General features: G+C 52.2%; 1 protein-coding gene across 2 annotated transcripts in view; it reads left to right on the top strand.

The window, feature by feature from the left end:
* Nucleotides 1-22,761, top strand: part of MFSD2A (MFSD2 lysolipid transporter A, lysophospholipid) — a 225,534-nt gene that overhangs the window by 173,489 nt on the left and 29,284 nt on the right. Inside the window, exons 8-13 of one of the 2 annotated variants that reach the window (XM_069622396.1) lie at nucleotides 5,207-5,328; nucleotides 10,297-10,380; nucleotides 11,559-11,642; nucleotides 11,807-11,919; nucleotides 18,518-18,661; nucleotides 19,019-19,195. In XM_069622396.1, coding sequence (XP_069478497.1) covers nucleotides 5,207-5,328; nucleotides 10,297-10,380; nucleotides 11,559-11,642; nucleotides 11,807-11,919; nucleotides 18,518-18,661; nucleotides 19,019-19,195 — 724 coding nt within the window. Of the gene's footprint in view, nucleotides 1-5,206; nucleotides 5,329-10,296; nucleotides 10,381-11,558; nucleotides 11,643-11,806; nucleotides 11,920-18,517; nucleotides 18,662-19,018; nucleotides 19,200-22,761 lie in introns of those variants that run through there. The other variant, XM_069622397.1, reaches the window with a different exon arrangement.

The following is a 22,761-nucleotide window of genomic DNA, read 5'->3' as shown; positions in this document are numbered from 1 at the left end:
ACACCAACCTCATCAATGGAACCATTCGTCCTTCTAAGTCCCCTGTGGGGGCCTCATTATTTTTTGTGCCCAAGGAGGATACCAAAGAACTCCAACCCTGCCTGGACTGCCGGGATCTTAATCAATGCACCCTTAAGGACCGTTATCCATTACCACTCATCTCTGATATCTTGGAAGTGGTACGCAGCGCCGTCATCTTTACCAAACTTGACTTGAGGGGCGCTTACCATTTGGTCCGTATAAAGGAAGGCGATGAGTGGAAGGCTGCCTTCAGGACATCCTTCGGACATTTCGAATATTTAGTGATGCCATTTGGTCTAGCCAATGCTCCAGCAGTTTTCCAGCGCTTTATGGACAGTCTTTTCAGACATGCTATTCCGTTTTGTTATTGTTTATCTGGATGACATTTTGATTTATTCCAGTGATCCCATACTACATCAAGAACACGCGACTCTGGTCTTACAACGTTTGCGAGAGAATAAACTGCTGGCCAAGCCAGAGAAGTGTATTTTCCATGTCCCTACTGGTCATTATCTGGGATTCGTTTTAAATCCTCCAGGAATAGAAGTGGATCCTGCCAAGTTTGAGACTATCCTTTCGTGGCCTGCCCCTACATCAGTAAAACAGATACAATCCTTCCTGGGACTTGCACATTTTTATAGGAAGTTCATCCCTACATTTTCTGCCATAGTACAACCTATAGTTGCATTATTGAAGAAAGACATACCCTTCAACAGGTCGATTGATCAAGAGACCGCCTTTCAAGAACTAAAACAAAGATTTACTCAAAGACCCATCCTGGCTCAACCTGACATCAATAAACCCTTCCTGGTGGAAACTGACGCCTCGAACTACGCCATAGGGGCAGTCCTAAAACAAGAATCCGAGGACAAGGAAGAACCTCCCATTGCATATCTGTCTCGAACTTTGAATCCTAGTGAAACACATTACTCGGTACTGGAGAAGGAATTGCACGCCATCTGGCAGGCTTTTACAGAGTGGCGTCATCTACTCTAGGGTGCCAAGTTTCCTGTACAAGTTTGAAGTCGGAATTTACAGGTCCTTCAGTCCCTGGAGTGTAGAAACAGTCATCAGGATTGTTGGGCCTTCTTTTTCGCTCCATACCAGTTTCAAATCCACCATGTACCCGGAACAACCAACATAATAGCTGACGCACTATCTAGACGTCCTGATTACGAACCTGAGGAAGCCAGTACCTTTCCTAAGATGTTTCCCGGATCTGTGTTCGTAGCCCAGGCCAACTCTCTATTGGATAACATCCACACTGAGACCCCACTCTGAACTCTGGAAGGAATACACCAAGACCAGCAAATGGTTTCCCATTGCCAAGGACGGTTACCTCTTCAAAGACAAGTGTCTGGTTATACCTACACAAAGCCTGCGAACCAAGATAACAAACCTCTGTCATGATACCTTCCATTCCGGCCATCGGGGCATTGCGCCTACTCTTCAACTCATCCAGAGAAACTTTTGGTGGCCTAGAATGGCCGAGGATATAAAGGCATACATCCAAGCCTCTGCTATCTGCAGTCAGAACAAGTGCGACAATAGAAAACCAGCTGGTCTTCTTCATCAACCTTCATTGCTGGCCCGACCTTGGGAGATAATTGCCACTGATTTCATTGTAGAATTACCTCTTTCCAAAGGCTTCACAACCATCTGGGTTACCATCGACCTGTTTACCCATATGGCCTATTTCATTCCCTTGGATAAGCTACCATCGGCACCAGAAATGGCAGGAATTTTCTTGAATCACATCTTTAGACTACATGGTCTCCCTTCCAAAACCATCTAAGACCTCAATACATTTCCCAGTTTTGGAAGTACTTGTGCCAAATGTTGGGTATTCCATGTGCCTTGTCTTCAGGATACCATCCTCAGACCAACGGGATAACCGAATGAGTAAATCGGACCCTAGAACAATACCTACGATGCTTTGCCTCCAAGGTCCAGGATGATTGGTCAGTTTTGATTCCAGTAGCTGAATTTGCATACAACAATTCTGACCACTCTGCCATCAAGACAAGCCCTTTCTTTTGCAGTCAAGGATTCCATCCATCTGTTCTGCTAACACTCCTGCCTCACTCCACCCTGGTTCCTTCGGTTGATTCCTGGATGGAGCATATGGTCACTGTACACAAGGAAGTGAAATGACATCTAGAAAAGGCCAGGATGGATGTTAAACAATTTGCTGATACCAGGAGGAGACCTGGTCCTATGTATGCCATCGGCAACAAGGTCTGGCTTTCCTCTAGACTTTTGCCTCGACACCTACAACCCAACAAGCTGGCCCCACAATTCCTCGAGCCCTTTGCGATAAAGGAGATCATTAACCCTGTGGCATTTCAACTTCAATTACCAGAATCCTGGAAGAAGATCCATCCCGTTTTTCACACGTCCTTGCATAAACCCTACTCTCAAAACACCAGGACAGCTCTACGACCTACTACTCATCAATGATCAACTCGAATTTGAAGTTTCCAGGATATGCAATTCCAGATATAGAAGAGGTCGACTGCAATACTTAGTGGAATGGAAAGGTTATCCTCCCAGCGTACGCACATGGGAACCTATGTCCAACATGAATGCCCCCTGTTTGCTACGCAGGCTCCATCTAACCCATCCAGGTAAACCTGATGGATCACAGTTTAAGAGGGGGCATGCTGTCATGATTCACTGCCTCCGCCCCTTCTGGACTACATGGTCCATCAAACACCACAACATCCTTTCTAGTATACTCCCAACATGGCCAACGCCATTACGAAGTTCCCTGTCTAGTGTTTCAACTGACCTGCCACTTCCTAGAAAACAGACACGCCCCTGCGGCGCTGCGCGCCTCAATGCTACCTTCCCAAAGTTCCGGCAAGTGTGTGTCTAACTTCCCTCTACTCTTGTGCTAGCCCCTTTTTTTTAGCGGTTCCCAATTCCTTCCTGGTAATATTCGGTTCTGTCCGTGCTTACCGCTTGTGGAATTGATCATACCGCTTTCTCCTCGGGCCCTTAGCCTGGATCCGTACTGCACTCATATTCTGCCTTTGGCCCGGTGCAAGTTTTCCGATTCCTTCCTGGTTTCCAAACCCTTCCTGGACTCGGATCTATACTTGCCTGATCCTCCCTGGAATACTGAACGCCTACATCTCTGAGGCTGGTACCCTACCTGCACACTGGCGACAGAAGACACTCGCCCATATCTGTACAATCCCAAACCACCAGAAAGAAGGGAAGTCCTCCGAAGAACAAGACTCCAAAGGATAAACAGGTGAGATTAGAGGCGGAGTGTGACAGTGGCACAGCACCGCTTCCCTCCCTGTCCCTGGTGAGGTTGCTATTCCCTGTCTGCTTATGCCCAGTGGCACAGCACCCGTGTCCCTCAGGCCTTGGTGAGGTTGCTATGCCCAGTGGCACAGCACCCGCTTCTCTCCTCATGCTTTGGTGAGGATCCTATGCCTATGTATTAATGGAGCAGGGACTGCAAACTTTTGCTTGCAATATGTTTTGGACTACAGCTCCCATCAGCTCCAGCCACCACGGCCAATGATGAGGAATCCTGGGAGTCCTAGTTCAGAGGTGTGCAGTAGAGCCTGAACAATGCTTGTCACCAGTGCCGGTGCAATCTACATTGCGTGGCCCCGGGCCAAGGCCTTTCAATTGAATTGATTGTTTATTTGTATAGCACCTATACACAATGTGTTTCAAAGCGCTTCAAGAAGGGAGGGAACAAGGGAAAATATAACCACATTCTTACAAATCCTTGAAAACAATTTGGAATGTGAGAAAATAACTATCAGCCTGGCGACATTTCAGATGGTGCAAGTACAAGCAGAGGGAAGGGAAAAGGAGACAAACCAGCAGTAATATTACTATGCCTGACGACAATTGATGTAGTGCATGAGTATACAAGAGGTGGGGTAAGGGGAGGAGGGGGGGTGTGGAGTGAAGGAGCGGAACAAAAGAAGCGACTATAAAAATAGGTCCGACGACGATTCAGAATAGTGCTGGAGAGGAGTGGGGGGGAGACAGACAAGCTGCTATCGACGGTCACGGGACAAATGATGAGAGTAAATGCAAAGGACATAAAAAGAGGGGGAGCAGGTGGCTGCAATAGGCAAGCAGCTACGATAACTAGGCCTGACGGCAATTGGGGTAGTGCCGGACTATAACAAGGCAAGGGGAGGGGGAAAAAAGAAGAGGAGGGGAGGGCAGGTGGATAGGAAAGACGGACAGCTACGATTACTGTGCCTGATGGCAATTGGGGTACTGCCAGTCTAAACAGGGAAAGGGGATGGGTGTGGGCAAGGGGGTGGCTAGGGGGACTTAGAGACATTCACTGAGGCATGGGGGGGAACTCTGAGACATTCACAGGGGATGGGGGTGGGTGGTGGGACAGAGACATTCATGGGGGCATGGGGGTGGGGGATCTCAGAGACCTTCACGGGGGCAGTTAGTGGCGTACCGTGGTGCACAGGGGTAGACGGGGCCTTCGTCGTGGGCCTTGTTCGGATGGGCCGTCTCCCGGTTGAAGGGATTGGCTTACCAAGCCATGAGCAACCAATAGGGAGGGGGAGCAGGCAAGGCCAGGAAGACAATTGGGTGAAACACAAAGGCAGCCATGATGGAAAGGCATATTCGAATTGTGCCTAGGCTGCAGGAAACTGCCAAAGAATGTTGAAATGCCCAGAGGGGAAACCAGAGTCCACAAAGCAAAGTTCATCGTCAAGCGCTTTCAGGATGGCATTATTAAAAGCTTCACTTCGATTTGCGTGTAATTTCACCAAAAAGTCACCACACAACAAACGCACTCAGCGGAGCAACCAGGCTTACCCTGGTAGTTCCATGAGCAACGTGGGCCAGGAAAAGCCCATGGGAGCAGCAGCGTCGCAGCCATAGGTCAGCAGACTGGCATTCCCTTGGAGGGGTCTTCAGCAGCAGTGGGCAGACACCAGTGCGGTTCAGTGATGGGATTGGACAGGAAGGAAAGTGGCTAAGAGTGTGAGGGCTCCTGCCAGGGCACGTGCGGGCAGACTTTTGACACCCATTTCTGCTCCACTCTTCCTTGCCCCCTCCACTGGTCTGTGTTGTCCCCTCTTCTGCTGCCTCCTCAGTTGTTCTCATGCCTCGCCTGCGTCCCCATGCGCTCACCCTTCTGCCCCCTTCTTGCTAACCCCTTTTCCTCTTGGTCCCACAGACTCGAGCAAGCTTCTGTCGGAGCAGGCGCCCTCTTTCTTCCAAGGACTGAAGCTGGTCATGAGCCACGGGCCCTACATCAAGCTGATCGCCGGCTTCCTGTTCACCTCGCTGGCCTTCATGGTAAGGGTTGCACCTCCTTTTACCCCCAGTCCAGCTACAGGATGTGTCACTCACCCCCTTAACCAGCCACTGGCTCAGTTAAACTACCTGTGCCAGTGACTAGTTGACTGCGCCCCCACCCGGGTACCTCAGCCTCCCTCCCCTCCAACCACCATTCATCTAGTCAATAGCGCCCACCCTTCAAAGTAAGGTGGGTTTTATCCTTCTCAGTGCCAGGAACATTCCCAAACCACCTGGCCGCTTATCAAATCCAGTTTGCCCACCCACCTGTCATTTTACCCTCTATCCTCCCCATGCACCACCTTACAGCGCGCCTAGAAACACCTGTGTACAGGCGCGCTACAAATGACTTCTGCTACATCTTAACACCACCATGCAACCTTGTCCACATCATGCTGAACTTCAGGTGTCCACCTGCAAAGGGCCCCCTTTCTGGCCAATGCCCTTGTCAACCCAATGACCACCTCCAAAAGCCCCCCTTCCTGCCCCATGACCTCCTCACCCCAGTGACCACCTCAGATACCTCCCCTTCCTGCCCCATGGCCTCCTCACCCCACTGACCACCTCAGATACCTCCCCTTCCTGCCCCATGGCCTCCTCACCCCAGTGACCACCTCAGATACCTCCCCTTCCTGCCCCATGGCCTCCTCCCCCCAGTGACCACCTCAGATACCTCCCCTTCCTGCCCCATGGCCTCCTCACCCCAGTGACCACCTCAGATACCTCCCCTTCCTATCCCATGGCGACCTCACTCCAGTGACTACCTCATAAGCCTCCCGTCCTGCCTCATGGGCTCCTCACCCCAGTGACCACCTCAGATACCTCCCCTTCCCGCCCCATGGCCTCCTCACCCCAGTGACCACCTCAGATACCTCCCCTTCCCGCCCCATGGCCTCCTCACCCCAGTGACCACCTCAGATACCTCCCCTTCTTATCCCATGGCGACCTCACCCCAGTGACTACCTCATAAGCCTCCCGTCCTGCCTCATGGGCTCCTCACCCCAGTGACCACCTCAGAAACCTCCCCTTCCTGCCCCATGGCCTCCTCACCCCAGTGACCACCTCAGAAACCTCCCCTTCCTGCCCCATGCCCTCCTCACCCCAGTGACCACCTCAGATACCTCCCCTTCCTGCCCCATGGCCTCCTCACCCCAGTGACCACCTCAGATACCTCCCCTTCCTGCCCCATGGCCACCTCACCCCAGTGACCACCTCAGATACCTCCCCTTCCTATCCCATGGCGACCTCACCCCAGTGACTACCTCATAAGCCTCCCGTCCTGCCTCATGGGCTCCTCACCCCAGTGACCACCTCAGATACCTCCCCTTCCTGAGCCATGGCCTCCTCACCCCAGTGACCACCTCAGATACCTCCCCTTCCTGCCCCATGGCCTCCTCTCCCCAGTGACCACCTCAGATACCTCCCCTTCCTATCCCATGGCGACCTCACCCCAGTGACTACCTCATAAGCCTCCCGTCCTGCCTCATGGGCTCCTCACCCCAGTGACCACCTCAGATGCCTCCCCTTCCTGCCCCATGGCCTCCTCACCCCAGTGACCACCTCATAAGCCTCCCCTTCCTGCCCCATGGCCTCTTTTCCTTACCCCACCTGGCCCTTGTGAGGTCTTCCACAGCCTCCCCTTACTCTCTTGTGATCCGCATCTCCCTGGTGACTTGGTTGGCATTGGCCGTTGGTCCCAGTGACTTGCTTGGAAGCACCCCCTTACTGTCCCATGGGCACCCTTACCCCTTGACTTGCCCAGTGTCGCCCTACACCCGTTTACTTGCTGCAACCTGCTCTTGGACTTGAAGTGACTCTTACTTGCTGAATTTGTCCCCTACATGCCGGGCAGAGAGGAGACTTCATCGGCTGCTGATTAAATACTGCAGTATGTACATGTATGAAGCCACTTACCATTGTACTTGATGTTGAACCACTACCTCCTCTGAGTGCCTGCTACCCTACCTGTCTGCTCTACCCACTCCCATCAATGAGCTGCAGCTTCCCCGACGCCTCTGCGCAGCCCCCCGATTGCATCTGCCCCCGCCTCCCAAGCATGCACTGCAGTCCCCCTCCCCCCTGTGCCAATACCCTCTTGCTTATTTGTGGCTATTCCTGGGGTAGGCAATCAATGGGAGACCGAAGCCCGAGTCCAGGGTACAGGTGTTGAGGTAGGTTGTGGGGTAGCTTTTCTGGACCCGAGTTGGGTAAGGGCTTGATCTTGTGGGGTGGACATTCCTGTGGGCCAGTTTGGCTGAAGTTCTCTCTACTTGGATAGGCATTTCCGGTAACTGGTTGGTTACGAGTATACTGTACTGGAGTATGTACTCCAAGACAGGGGTTGGGCAGGAGCCATTTCTGGCTGCAGGTTGGGCAGGAGCTCACTCTTCTTGGATAGGCATTCCTGGCTGTGGGTTGGGCGGCAGGAGCTCACGCTTGTTGGATAGGCATTCCTGGCTGCGGGTTGGGCAGGAGCTCACTCTTCTTGGATAGGCATTCCTGGCTGGGGGTTGGGCAGGAGCTCACGCTTGTTGGATAGGCATTCCTGGCTGCGGGTTGGGCAGGAGCTCACGTTTGTTGGATAGGCATTCCTGGCTGCGGGTTGGGCAGGAGCTCACTCTTGTTGGATAGGCATTCCTGGCTGCGGGTTGGGCAGGAGCTCACTCTTCTTGGATAGGCATTCCTGGCTGCGGGTTGGGCAGGAGCTCACTCTTCTTGGATAAGCATTCCTGGCTGCGGGTTGGGCAGGAGATCACTCTTGTTGGATAGGCATTCCTGGCTCTGGGTTGGGTAGGAGCTCACTCTTCTTGGATAAGCATTCCTGGCTGCGGGTTGGGCAGGAGCTCACTCTTGTTGGATAGGCATTCCTGGCTCTGGGTTGGGCAGGAGCTCACTCTTCTTGGATAGACATTCCTGGAGGCTGGTTGGGCAGGACCTCATTCATGTGGAGTGTGAGTGTTCTGTATAAGTGCCACCAAATTCAATCCAATTACACAAAATAATGAAGCGCACCACGTGGAGGAAAAACCCGGCTTTATTTAATTTATTTTGTAAAAGTAACGGCCAGGTGAAAAGCCATATAATTCTCAACCCGCCCAAGGAATAAACGGTGAAAAACCACAGACTGTACATAATTACAAAAAACATTTCATAAAATTCGAACAGTTATTGGCTACTATATTCAAACCCTATACACTGGAATCTACCATTGGCTAATCCACTATCTTCAGAGCCACCCTAGTTCGTTGCCATGAGCATCATTGATTCACTGCTTCATTGGCTGGCAGGTTTCATGCTGACCGTGATAAAGTCTTTATGCCATCGGTTGGCGCTTCTTAGGGTGGCCGTGGATGCTTCATCGCTCTGAGACCGCCAAATTAGCAATTCATGTCAACAGAGATCGAAACTTGGCTTCAAGGAAAACCGATACTCGCACCTCACTTCCCATGCTCGGGCCCCAATGATCCCAGACCGTTTCCTAACCGTGAATGGCTCATTCTGCAACTCTCCCCTCCATACATGTTGCCAACAAGGTGCAGAGTGTTCTAATTAGGTCACGGGATGAATGGCGGTTTTAGAAAAAACATGGTGAGTGCCCTGTGTGCAGAAAATAAGTGTTCATATTTCTTGGCCCTACCTATACCGCTCCCACGGGTGTAATGTCACGAACCTGTCATTGGGGGCACTGAGATGCAACTTAGCTTTGTATCTTGGACAGTGTTACTAGATGGACCCTCATAGATCCTCATGGATCCTCATGCACCTGGCGATCAAAGCACTGTGTTTCCATCTAGCTGTCGCCTGGGATGAAAATAATGGATGAATATCTGGTTTCGAGTCCTGGAAACAGCCGATTCTCACAGCCTCGGCCAACACCATCCTAGCCCTCCCTTCTTTCCTCACTTGGACTACCTGGAAGCGAAATGGAACATCTCAGCACAGTCTAAAAGAAACTGCAGCTTCCAATGGGAGGGACCTTGTCTCTAAATGGTGATGCCCCTGGTCAACGTTACCGACAAAACTCAACAAAGCTAATGTTCTCCTAGATACCCTGTTTGGTTGTATGTGCCACCCTTCATTGCTTCTCTAGCATCTGTGTATTTGGCCACCTAAGGCTCCCTAAAGTGCAGCAAGACGAGCTCCCTGAAGTGCAGCAAGACGAGCTCCCTGAAGTGCAGCAAGACGAGCTCCCTGAAGTGCAGCAAGACGATCTCCCTGAAGTGCAGCAAAACCAGTTTCATGAAGTGCAGCAAAACTAACTCTATTCTACTGGTGTCCACAATCTACCAAGCAACAGGGCAGCGATGGAAACAGAAGGCCTAAAGACCTTTACTAAACGAGTGTTCTTACTGTACATTCCCGCTCCTGCAGGGGGGGGGGGGAGGCGGTGTATGGCATCGGCCCTCCCTGCAGCACCACAGTCCTTGAGAGACGACTGTCCTCTCCACTGGACGCCATCATATGCTCATCTGCTGGTGGGACCTGGCCTTTGCCTGAGACCCCTTGCGCTAGAGGCCCTTTTGAGGTGAATCAGAATTTAGGAGGAGACCCAGGGGACCAGGTCGGTGATGGGGTTTAACCCCAAGTAGCCTACATTTTGGGGTGCCAGGACTGCTTTAAGGGTATAGGACCCTGTGGTGTAGTTGCAGGTGTGCTTTGATGGTTTGGAGAAGGGGGGAGGCCACCGTGGATTCAGGGGTACACCAGATTGGCTTTGGATAGTGGGGGGCGACGTTGGACCTCTGTAGACCCTTAAGTATGTATCCAGCTGGGACAACTGCTACCATCTGGGGCAAGCTCGGGCAGTTTTTCCCTGACCACATCACTATTTTGAAATTACTTTAACAATGTTTATTGGGCGGGACAGTGGTTTTGAGTTTGAAACCAGTGGGTTTTGTTTGGGGGGGGTGGGGTGCGTGGGCATTGTGTGGACCCCCTCAACCCTGATCATGCCTCCTCTTTCTGCAGCTGCTGGAGGGGAACTTCGCCCTGTTCTGCACCTACACTCTCGGTTTCCGCAACGACTTCCAGAACATTCTGCTGGCCATTATGGTAGGACTTTCTTCTGCTTGCACTGGTGGGGGCGTTGTTGCACTCTGACCTTCCTTGGTGGACAAGAAAGGAGTGGGCCAGGACCACACTATCCTATTGTAAGGGGGGGGAGGGGGGGCGTATGGTGGGCAGTGCTGGTCCCCCACCGCTTCACTTAACGCGCGGGAGGATGGGGTACCGCACGTGTAAGGAGTTAGCAGGTTGGGGCTGGGTATAGAATAATGTGGGTTCCCTCATTCTAGGATGCTGGCTGCTTTTTGGGAACATACTAATGACCAGCAGTTTATCAAACATGTCTGCGCTAGTAATTCATGCGTGCATTCCTTCCCAGCATGCAATGCACACTGGGTAAGGTGCTCCTTTCATCTGTCAGTCACCCTGACAGTGAAATGTTTGGAATGGAGGAGCCCTATATACAGCCTGGGATGGTCTCCGTTTGGGCGGCCCTAGGGACTTTCAGACACAGTTCATCGCAGGAGGGCCGCTCCGTCTTGTTCCGGCCCAATTCCTTCCCTGGTTTAGTTGTTTGCTTTGGGCGTCTGTGTAGCGCCTTTCAATGTGTGCCTAAGATTTAAAGACCGCTTCCTGACTGGAGCCAGGCCTGAACCCGTGCACGCCAGGTCAGGATCTCGGGCATACTGGTTGGTCCAAGCGGCAGACTGCCCTTTAATGGCGCCCCTCTTTCTGCTCAGTGGTACCGCTTGTCATCCCCAAACGGCTGCCTTACATATGGACCTTGATTTGGGATAAAGGGGGGGGTTGTACCATTTACCAGTGAAGGGTTCCCTCGCTGCACTTCGAGTAGTAATTCACAGTAAAGGGGAGGGTAAATACGAGAAGGTGACAAAAGAACGGCTGCCCCCCCCCCCTGCAGGTTCCCACCCAAGAGCCCATTAGCGGGGGGGGGGCTCACAGCGAGTCCCTGCACAGCTCTCCGCCCTGGGTGGGGTTTCTGTGGGAGCGAATCGGCTTTGGACCTTCCTTCCTCTGGGTAGTGGGGGGGTGCAAGTGGTGCCTGCCCCGCACCCCTGGCACGTGGACCCCCTGTAGGGATCCCGTCCGGCCACCTGCTCCTGGGTCCCTTATACACGGGTCTTTTGAGCCTTCTGCCACTCGGCCCTGGGTGACCCGGGTGGCCTCGCAGGGTGATGGGAACTCATGTGTGCCCTCTCTTCCAGCTCTCTGCCACCCTGACCATCCCCTTCTGGCACTGGTTCCTGACCCGCTTCGGGAAGAAGACGGCGGTGTACGTTGGGATTTCGGTGAGTCTGCGGGGTCTCGGGGGCTGTGTCTGATCACTGGTTTCTGGGGGGTCGGGGAGGGGGCTGAGACTGGCAGGGAGCCCGCCAGCCTCCTGGGCACAGTCCAGACCGGGGGCAGAGGCCTGCTGGGGCTGCGCTAACCCTTTCACCCTCCTTCTCCCCAGTCCGCCGTCCCCTTCCTCGTCCTCGTCGCCATCATGAAGAGTAACATCCTCGTCACCTACGTTGTGGCCGTGGCGTCCGGCATCAGTGTGGCGGCCGCCTTCTTGCTGCCCTGGTGAGTACCCTGGGGCAGAGTCCCCAAGTGGGGGAGGGGGCAGGGCTTCAGAACTTAGTCTAGCTCATTGTCATCCATTGTCAAATGCACCTCCATTTGTAGTCACCCCAAATCTGGGAATGTATCCTCCATACTCAGCTTGCCGATGTGCCCCCTCCCCCCCCCCTCTTACCTGCTTGGCCCCTGGTGCCAGATGTGGCTGCCCCTGGTGCCGGATGTGGCTGCCCCTGGTGCCGGATGTGGCTGCCTAGTGGCCCCTGGTGCCGGATGTGGCTGCCTAGTGGCCCCTGGTGCCGCATGTGGCTGCCCAGTGGCCCCTGGTGCCGGATGTGGCTGCCCAGTGGCCCCTGGTGCCGGATGTGGCTGCCCAGTGGCCCCTGGTGCCGGATGTGGCTGCCCAGTGGCCCCTGGTGCCGGATGTGACTGCCCAGTGACCCCTGGTGCCAGATGTGGCTGCCTAAGAGCCCCTGGTGCCAGGTGACTCCCTTGAATTCTAGATGGCAGTTGCCGTTGAGGGTGGGGGTGGCTCCTGGTGCCAGGGTTTGTTCCCGTGGCTCCCCTTCCCTGAGGTACTCTGCTTCTCTAGATAACCTGGTTCCCCACTTTAGAAGCACCCGAGCCAGATGCCAGTGAAGGCTCCCAATGGCAGGTGTTCACCGGGACCAGGAGTAAGGTGGAAGGGTTTAACTCTAGCGATTTGGTGTTGAGTCAGGTTACGTTTTCCAATAGATTGTTGCAGGCGTCGCTCGGTGCCCTGCAGCTTCTGGGGAGCTGGTAAGGAGGGCTCGGCAATCACCACTGCCAAGCAACCTTGGCAAGGATGCTTAGTACTAGTGCAGTTACCGCCCAAACCCTGTGCCCTAGGAGCAGAGCCATGTCCAGAAGGGAGAGGTCAACCAACCTGTGGCACCGCAGGGCACCGCAGGAACACAGGGTAGAGATAACATGGACCCACTGGGGGACCCGGGGGTGGGAGGAGCCTCTGGCCAAAATAAAGTGATGCACACAGATTGGAATACCAGGCAAGACCTGCAGGCGAAGCGATGAATAGCACAGAACCCCCAGGAGCAACATGTAACTGCTGAGAGCCTGGATCCTGCCTCCTGCCCCCCAAACCTCCACAAGCAAATGCAAGGATGGGGAGCGCATCCAGGGAGGGGGGTCTCGCAGGCACTCGGCTAGCATCAGTGCAGGGTTGCATTGGCTCCTCGGCCTTTCGGGCCGGGCCGAAATCGTCCCTAGGGAGTGGGGCCGGTTACCGGCCGTGCCTGGGCCGGTTTGGAAGAAACGAAAATTGAAAAAATATATTTTTTTCACATTTTCTTTTTTTCCCTTTCAAAAAGCCTTTCATCCTTAGGTCGATAAATGAGCACCAACACAGGTTGGGGGATATTGGATGCATATTTGTTCTATAAAAAAGAGCTTAAGCGGAAGTGCTATACAATAACATATTATCATTTGGCCTTGGACGTCTGCTTGGATTCACAGTAATTTAGTGTACTTGGGAACAATGCTATTTGATGGCACTAACGGTTTTGTCAAGGGTCAGTCGCTTCTCCAAGCAACGAGTTGGTGGTAGATCTCTTTCTTCGCCTGCGGCCTCCCTCTGGACCAGCCTCCCTGCCCCCTGAAACTTGAGGAGAACCATCTCCGGTTCTGGAAGCACCTCAAAACCTTTCTCTTTGCTTCTGCTTTTTCTCCTCCTCTCCCCTGCTGAAACCCTGGCTGAAACTGCACTGCACTGGTTACCTGGCCACCCTCGGGCCCAGGTCCCCTCCCCCACCAGTCGCACACCTGCACTGCCTTCCTAGCAACCCCTGCACTTCGGGACTGTTTTCGGTTTCCCTACAGTCCCACTACCAGCACTTGACACCTGATGCCTGCACTTACCCTTCACCCCTGCACTTGCCACCTGCTGGCTGTACTTTACTTATTGTTATTTATTCTATTATGCCAAGTAATGCACTGTCCATTCCCCCTTCCCCCCACACTCCACACTTTCCCCCTACCCGCTTCAGATGCACTTGCGCGATCTGAATGTCACTTGGCCTAGTAGGATCGTTGTTTGTCTTCCCTCTGTTCCCCCGCCCTTGCCTCGTCGCGCCTTAAATCACTTGTGTATAGGCACGTTATAAATGCCACATCATATCAATTGCCTTCATTGGGGGCAGACAGAGGAAGGGGGTGGAGTTGGAGAAGCCCAGGATAGAACCTCAGTCTACAGTATCTTGGAATTTGCCAGGGCTTCTAAACTACCTGTACATCCACACCCCACTTCTCGTGGCCAAAGCACTCTGTGATTGATATCAGAAGGCAAAGGTTCTGGATTGGACTTTACTCAACACGCTTGTTCTAGACACATCCACAGTGGCGTTTGCCTATATTAGGAGGGAGGGACACTGCCTTTATTTCATCCGTCTTTGGACACTGCTTGAAGAAAGGTTCACCTTGACCTGATTAGGAGTGTGGTCTACTCCAAAGTCCTCTTCCAGAGAGGTGAAGACCAGGTTTTCTTCCTAACCAGCCCAATGGCCTCTTTGGGATGACCAGTTGGCCAGGCAAGTCTTACCGCGACTGAGACACTGGTACCTAGAACCCAGCCCACTGGTGGTGACAGAACCCTGCAAGTGCTGTCTACAAACCTTCATGGTTGGGAAGGGCAGAGGAAAAGGGCTCCCCTTGCCCCTGAGACCCCAGACTGAGTCTCCTGGAAACTGTAGAGCCCAGGAGGCAGCCCAAAGCCTGTTCACTACCTTCACTCACTTTGAGCCTCTACTAGACCTGCGTGGCTACCTTTGGTACTCCAAGTACTTAGAATCCGCTTATCTGCCCATCCAGCCTTTTTGACGCAGACTTGAACTATTGAAGTGCATTGTCCCACCTGGAGTCAAATGCCGCTTGAATCTGTGGAAGCCATCGACTCACTGTCTCTGCTGCTAACTCGATCCAACAGAAGCATCACCTCAACCCGACTTCAATGATAACTTGACCCACTGGATGCCAGTGACAAGCTCATCTCAAACACCGACTGGACCCACTGGGAGCCCCATCTCGAGCACGTCTTGATGCCCACTTGACCCGGAGACATGACTTGACTGTCTCGACACCAGCTCGACTGCCGAAAAGCACCTAGACATCTGGCTCAAAGATGCTGAGCCATGAAAGACGAGAACTAAAGGTATTTTAAGTGTCCCTGTCCCCATGGTCCACCTTGAAGTACGCCAGTGAGTTGTATGCACCCTTTCTCTACCTTTTTTTAAAACCACCTCCAATAGGTTTGACATTTTGCTGCTGAAATCTTTGCATGAACACGCCTGTCTAAAAACCCAGGGGGCCACTATATTTTAAAATCTACTTTCTGTGATATCCTCCCATGTGGCCAGGGGACGGCAGCCACTACCTGATCCTGACCCTGGGGGCAGATATAGGAGGGAGGATCACATGGGAGGCGACAGCCACCATGGAGAAGTCTTGGCTTCATTGGACAAGATGCTGTATTTGACCTCCCCCCCCCCCCGCACTGTCCACCTTTCACATGAGGAAGACCCTCTAATGCCCAAGATCTTAATAGCCTATGGCCAGGTGTTTGGTCCCCCTTCCAGAGGAAGTAGAGAAACCTCTTCCCAATATTCTTTAGGTCATCCCCCCACCTATGACCCCAAGAATCAAAGCTCCAATGAAACCCTTTTTGCTTCTGGTGCACCTTTTGTGAAACTGTTCTCTCATGTAAAACCACTGAGACATTCTATTCAAATACTGCATGTCCAATAAAAACCATGGACACCAACTCCCATAACCACCCAAGTACTGATACGAGGAGGATGAAGCAGTTGGGACAAGGTAACAGGAGCCTGAAGCTCAATGTGCAGACTAGTTCTACAAAACCACTTGTGCGTGGGACTTTTGAAGATAGCAACCACACGGCGGTGTGTGGCAGTGCAGGAGCAGACATCGGTTCCTCTGCAGAAGCTTACGAATGCTGGAGACACAAACCCGGGCGGTGGAGTTTGCCGAGACAGAAGGCGAGACGCAGGGCCTGCTGTGGAGACGGTGGGAGCCGGGAGAGAGTTCCCGGGTGCTTGGCAGCTCAAAGAGGCAGCGTTCTCCTTACCGGGTCCTGAAGGGAAACGGGCATTTGACAGTGGAGCCATGAAGAAAGCAGGAGGGACATCTGCACAACCCAGAGTGGGAAGCGAGCGGCAGAGCCAGGCTGCAGAAGCGCGACCAAGACTAGAGACCCTGGAGAGAACCGGTGAGTCAGCCCAAAGTAAGTGGGGACCCTGGGGCATTCCGCCAACCACAACAACGACCATTTGAATGTTAAAAGATTTCTAATACCGAAGCCACAAGAAGATTGTTTGAATGCAGAAAAGGCAAAGTACATATTCAAACCTCAGTAAGATATGAATGCATGTGATGCAAGTGTGGGGCAAAGAATGAACGAACATGAAAGCAGGCAGATAGACCAAGTTGAGAACGGTATATGCTGTTTCGGTGATCTAGACAAACTGAGAACCCATTCGAAGTCCTGGCAGGGGAAGGATACCAGGCGAGTTGCAAAGCTACAAGAAGTGTTACAGTGTTTGTTAGACAAAGAAGAATTTTGTGTTCAAGAAAAACTGTTACAGAACTTGTTGCCGAACAGTATTGTCAATCAAGGAGAGATTTGAAGGAACTGTTAGTAAAGAGACATGGCCACCCCATTCAAGAATCCGGGGGGGGGGGCTTATAGTTGGAGCCATTCTAATTTTCATTTCTGAGCACTATTTGCCAGGTTGGAGGCATTTCCTTTCACTTTATTTTGTTTGCAGTGTGAGGGTCAGGATGGGAGGTTTGGACACAAGGACTGCTTTTTAGTTTCCGACATCCTGACACAGACAGATCCTTAGCTTTTGGTTTTTAGGTGGGAAACTCCTCTGTAGAATAGGGTTAGAGGCATTTTCCCAAACCATGTTCCTAACCAAAACATGGCAACTTCGTGTCTGGCTTTCAGTTCTGACCCCTCGCGTTCCCGTGTGTGTGATCCAGCTGTGTTTTATTAGTTGTGTGCCTTTTTGATCTTTTTTAAGTAACAATCCTATTTGTATAGAGCTTTTGTTTGGACATTCTTTTATTTTGGTGCCACTGTGCTATTGTTGGTGTTGCTTCTCACGCCCCTTCTGCGCAGTAGTCATTTCGTGGGGAAATGGTGCACTCGTGTGTCCTTTTCGGAATCCAGAGGGTTGTGACATAGAAGCCGGGTTGACAAGGCGCCAGGTAATCACCGGACCGAACTCTTGGGTTGCTCATAGAAATGATGTTATTCGATGATTGCCCTGCATTGAGGATGATCATGGAATTGAGCCTGCACTGGAGTGCTCCGGAAGAACACAGTCAAATTACTGATCTTCCCCCAAAAAATGTAATTGACTGAAGACCTCCACGTGTTTCACCGCGGATAGAAAGTGGTTTATCAGGAGGGGTTTCACTTGTATTTTTTAAACATTAAAAGAAAAGGGGACAATTGAGAAAAACTGTAAATTCGAAATTCCAACACTTGGCTGTGTGTTGACAAGACACAAATAATGTTCATGTATTGGTTTTCCCCATTCTTCCTTTTTCTTGTAATGTTTAAAACGGATGAGTGAAACCCTCCTGATGAGGCACTTTATATCCGCGCTGAACGCGTGTAGAGGTCTTATTTGGGGGGGGGGCAGGGGGGAGGAGATCAGCACTTTGAATGTGTTCTTCAGAGCACTACAATACAGGCTCAATTTCATGGTAATCTGAAATGATATCTGTTTCTATGCTCTGTTCTGTGATTATGAATAACTGTGCCTGCCGCCTGGTCAACCCGGCTTCTATATCCTAATCCCTGTACACCGGGCAGTCAATAGTGTAAACAAGGGACAGGACCACCTGAAATGCCAACCCTCGGCATTAAGATAAGGTATGCCTGCCATTGTTAGCTACTATTCATAGGGTGCCCGTGCCAGCATAGTGACTACTGGCGTACTATGCCCGCGGGAACCCCAAGAAGACCGCACCCAATGGGTAAGGTTTGCTACTTCATGGAGAATGGGCCGTCAAGCTTGACCACAAGCGACCGTTTCCTGCTCCGAGGGCGGGGTCCTAGGCACCCTTCATTGCCCTTGCTCAGCGTGTTCCTCTTCCAATTGCCCTTTGTTTCCAGCTGTTCTGATTGGATGAGCCCATTGTTGCCAGATGTGCCCCTTAGTGGCCCTTCTGCCATATATGGCCTGCCTGCTTCTTCCCATAAATCCACGGTGCCAGAAGCCGTTTTCTGACCTCGTTGAAGATCAATGATGCTAGAGGTCTACCTTCTTCCTGTACATACAAGTTTCCTGGAGATGTTCCAATGTACCCTCCTGTAGGTCCCTGCTAGCCGATGTTATTCTCTGAATTTACTCCACTGTTGCCCCATGCTTCCAGATGTCTTTTTATCTGGATTTTCTCCACCACTGTTGCCCCATGCTGCCAGATATTTTTAGACTTTTCTTCCCTGTAGGCCCATGCTGCCAGATGTTATTTTTAGACTTTTCTTCCCTGTAGGCCCATGCTGCCAGATGTAATTTTGTCTGAATTTTCTCCACCAAAGGTCCATGCTGCCAGATGTTGTTGATGACTTTTCCTTGAAGTATCCAGAATCTCGAGGCCACGAGGCGATCTTCTTTTCGTTTTATGTTTTTTTCACCAAGTTCGCATCAGGGATCTCTCTGGGAGTCTCCACGCTCAGCTTAGAGTAAGTCGCAATTTCCTCTTAACTCTGATCCCCAAGTCGGTTGTGGGAGGAAGGTGGGAGTTGTATGCGTAAGATGTTCCAGACAAGCGACTGGCTCTGCCCTACTGGCATGTCGGTGGCACCAGCCCATGGGGAATGCCAGAGCCGGCCATGACATAACTATCTATGATTTTCTTATTTTGCGCCACACGCCCACAGGCCTCAGGACTGACCCTCCGCACCCACCTACACCCCCCCCCCCCCCGGGGTCCTGCCCTGCTCTTGAAATGGGACTGCTTCAGGTCCTTCATTGTTGGAGTGCTCCCCAGGTGTGTGGCTCCCACATTTTCTATAACCTGTCTATTGTGGGTTCCCCAGCTTCGCCGGGTACCAGACGCGTGGATGTACGCAGCCAGAAGAGGTGAACTTCACCCTAAAGATGCTGATCTCCGCTGCCCCTGTGGTCCTCATCCTATTCGGCCTCGTGCTCTTCAAGCTGTATCCAATCGACGAGACGCGGAGGAAGGGGAACAGGAAGGCGCTGGAAGAGCTGAGGTGAGTGAGCTTGGGGGACTCGCCTGTGTCCTGCGTGGGATGGAGTGAGGGGGTTTGGGTTAGTGGAGTGGAGGGTGGCCATCGGCTTGGAATGGCTAGTGGGAGATTGTGGGCATCCCAGGTACTCAGAGCTGTGGGGGGAGAGGAAGGCAGGATCCCAGGGCCCGGGACCCTTGGATGTGTTCTTGTGGTTTCTGGTGGCAGGTGAGGCGGTGTGATTGGGTAAGTGCCGGTGCTGGGCACGGTGCCCGTGATGGTCTCTTGGAGTGTTCCTGGAATGAGGGACTCTGCTGGACCCTGCATAATGTACGGGTATCCTGGAATGATCCCCTGTGATGGGGCTCTGCTGGACCCTGCGTAATGTACGGGGTATCCTGGAATGATCCCCTGTGATAGGGCTCTGCTTGACCCCGCGTAATGTACTGGGTATACTGGAATGATCCCCTGTGATGGGGCTCTGCTTGACCCCGCGTAATGTACAGGGTATCCTGGAATGATCCCGTGATGGGGCTCTGCCTGGCCCCGCGTAATGTACAGGGTATCCTGGAATGATCCCGTGATGGGGCTCTGCCTGGCCCCGCGTAATGTACAGGGTATCCTACAATGATCCCCTGAGAGGGGGCAGGGCTCTGCTTGACCCCGCGTAATGTACAGGGTATCCTAGAATGATCCCCTGTGATGGGGCTCTGCTTGACCCCGCGTAATGTACTGGGTATCCTGGAATGATCCCCTGTGATGGGGCTCTGCTTGACCCCATGTAATGTACAGGGTATCCTGGAATGATCCCCTGTGATGGGGCTCTGCTTGACCCCGCGTAATGTACAGGATATCCTAGAATGATCCCCTGTGATGGGGCTCTGCTTGACCCCGCGTAATGTACGGGGTATCCTGGAATGATCCCGTGATGGGTCTCTGCCTGGCCCCGCGTAATGTACAGGGTACCCTGGAATGATCCCGTGGTGGGGCTCTGCCTGGCCCCGCGTAATGTACAGGGTATCCTGGAATGATCCCGTGATGGGGCTCTGCCTGGCCCCGCGTAATGTACAGGGTATCCTACAATGATCCCCTGAGAGGGGGCAGGGCTCTGCTTGACCCCGCGTAATGTACAGGGTATCCTAGAATGATCCCCTGTGATGGGGCTCTGCTTGACCCCGCGTAATGTACAGGGTATCCTGGAATGATCCCCTGTGATGGGGGCTCTGCTTGACCCCGCATAATGTACAGGGTATCCTAGAATGATCCCCCTGAGAGGGGGCAGGGCTCTGCTTGACCCCGCGTAATGTACAGGGTATGTTATTTGGGTGGATGCTGCGCGCCGCTGCTATCTGCATGGCCTCCAGGTGCTTTCGTGGATCTGGAAGAGAGGGGTGATGGGCAGGGGGGGGTGCCAGATGACTTTGCTGTTGTTATGCTACTTGTAGAAGGCTAGGGCCCCGGGCTCTGGTTGCAAGGCTGTTTCTGGATGACCTGTCCTTTGTGGAGGGCATGGGTGCACTTGTGTCCAAAAGGAAGCCTTGCCAGCCAGAATGCATGGACTACGGCTGCCATTTCTACTTTGCGTGTGCAGATGTAGTGTTTTGTTGTCTGGGGGAGTTCTTTGGTGGGTGTACATCTAGTTTTCTTGACCGCAGTGTGTGTAACTGTGACAAATCCACTTCCGGGGCACCAGTGGTCCTGGGATGAATATCGGTTTCTAAACCATCAATCAGCACCACACCTCTAGCACACCACAAGGGATCCGAACAAATTGGAAACACAAGTAAATTATGAACCTCCATGTGCGATTTCGGTAATGTGGACGGAACGACAGGCTTATCTCTGCAAGGTTGTGGATCGTTGGTTAGTTCAGACACAGTGAAAATAAAATGTTTACCCAGTGATAAAAGGGACTGTCCAGTCAAGGTTGTATAAAACATATCTACTTTATTATCAGAACAGACAGTTCTAGCACACCACGAAATACAACCCACCCTGTAAAGGAACACCGAGGACAGACCGTTTCAGGAAGGAAAGGGGATGCGTTCTAGATACTGATAGGAGGGTAGTCAGTAAAATAATCGATCGCAATAGTTCAAGGATGCTTGGTTTCAGCACAAAGGGAGCAATTTGTTGTAAAATGTTACTTGGGGCCTTCGGAGACAGATCATGGGGATAGAATCACAATGTACTTTGTGCTTGTAGAAGTTCTTGGTGCTGACAGGGTCGAGTCGGTGTCAGGGCACTTTACAGCTTCTGCGACAAAGCTCAAGACGTAAGACAGCTGCGGGTATCCGGCGGCAAGCGAGACTGGACGAACGACGGCAGGCTTGCTTACACAGCGGCTTGGAGTGAGGAATCATTGTCTCAGTGCTGGTTGGCTGGTCTGAAGCACTGGTCAAGTCTGTTGGCTTTGGCGACTGCAGCGTGACAACAGTGAGGGGTGCAGTCGGTGGCAGATCTAGGGGCTCAACTGACTCGAAAATGTCCTTTAAGGAGGACGCTGATAGATGCTCGTCGATACACTCCGAGCTTCTTCACTGGGCTTGTGTCGGCCTTTAAGGCTGACGGCCCAAAGCTGAGGAGAGTGTTAGTAGGCAGCTGCCTTCTCCTTGGTTTGGTTCAGAGACTCTCTGGCACTTCCGGCCTAGGAAGCTTGCTGCAGAGCCTAGCAGGGCACGCTGTGTGCTGGCTGGGTACAGGTTCTGGAGCTGCTGGAGGGTGTTCCCTGGGAGATGTTTAGGGGATGGATCTTGCTTCCCTCTTTCGAAATCCTGGCCTTCATTCACTGGCAGAAGCTGCTTCAGCCAGGGTCCAAATTAGTTATTCTTGTTATTCGTGCAAAGTCTTCAGATGAGCTGCCCAAAAAGAGGGTATCGGCCCACTTTTAAAGCCAAATGGACCCCAATGCTTGGTGCAGGCTAAGCCTACCTTAATGAACCCATCCTGGGTCCCCACCAACAATCTCCTGTATTCACGAGGTCATAACCAGAGTGCTTTGCAAAAGGAAAGGTAAAGGAGTAAAAACATGTACTGCTAAATCCCACCCACCGTCCTGTCTGTTGTGGATTAAAGGGTCTCTCTTGTTAATTGAGCTCCCTGTGGTTCCTGATTAAAGGCAGGTCTGCCTTGAAGTTGTGGCGAAAACAGACCTTGTCTCCATCAAATCACATACTACAAACCCTCTGAAAGGGTTCACCCTGCAGGGGTTGCATACTGTAAACTCATGTACCAGACATGACAGATCACTGCCCTTGATACTAAGAGGCAGGAGCTGGCTTCAGATTGACACAGATGCATATCAAAGGTGTTGATGTTTCCTGTCTTTTTGCTAGCCTGCTTAAATTAATTCTCATCAGTATGCGTGCGTAGCTGCCTCCAGCAGAGCCTACAAAGGACAGGGTCGATCCATGGAGCCTTTGTTATTTAATTAGGCTGGCCATGGCAGGGGGAAGGTTTTGCCCCCTACCCCCTTTTGAGATGCCTTGATGTACTCCATTGTGTCACATACCAACTAAATGTGACGGGGAGGACTGCGCCTGTAGGCTGTGTCCATCCAGAGTACACATGTCTATGTGTATGTCCTGCAG

Source organism: Ambystoma mexicanum, chromosome 11 (assembly GCF_040938575.1).
Source record: "Ambystoma mexicanum isolate Mex_15411 chromosome 11, UKY_AmexF1_1, whole genome shotgun sequence".
NCBI lineage: Eukaryota > Metazoa > Chordata > Amphibia > Caudata > Ambystomatidae > Ambystoma > Ambystoma mexicanum.
Note: the sequence above shows the minus strand (reverse complement) of the source record. Positions and strands in the feature narration are given on the sequence as shown.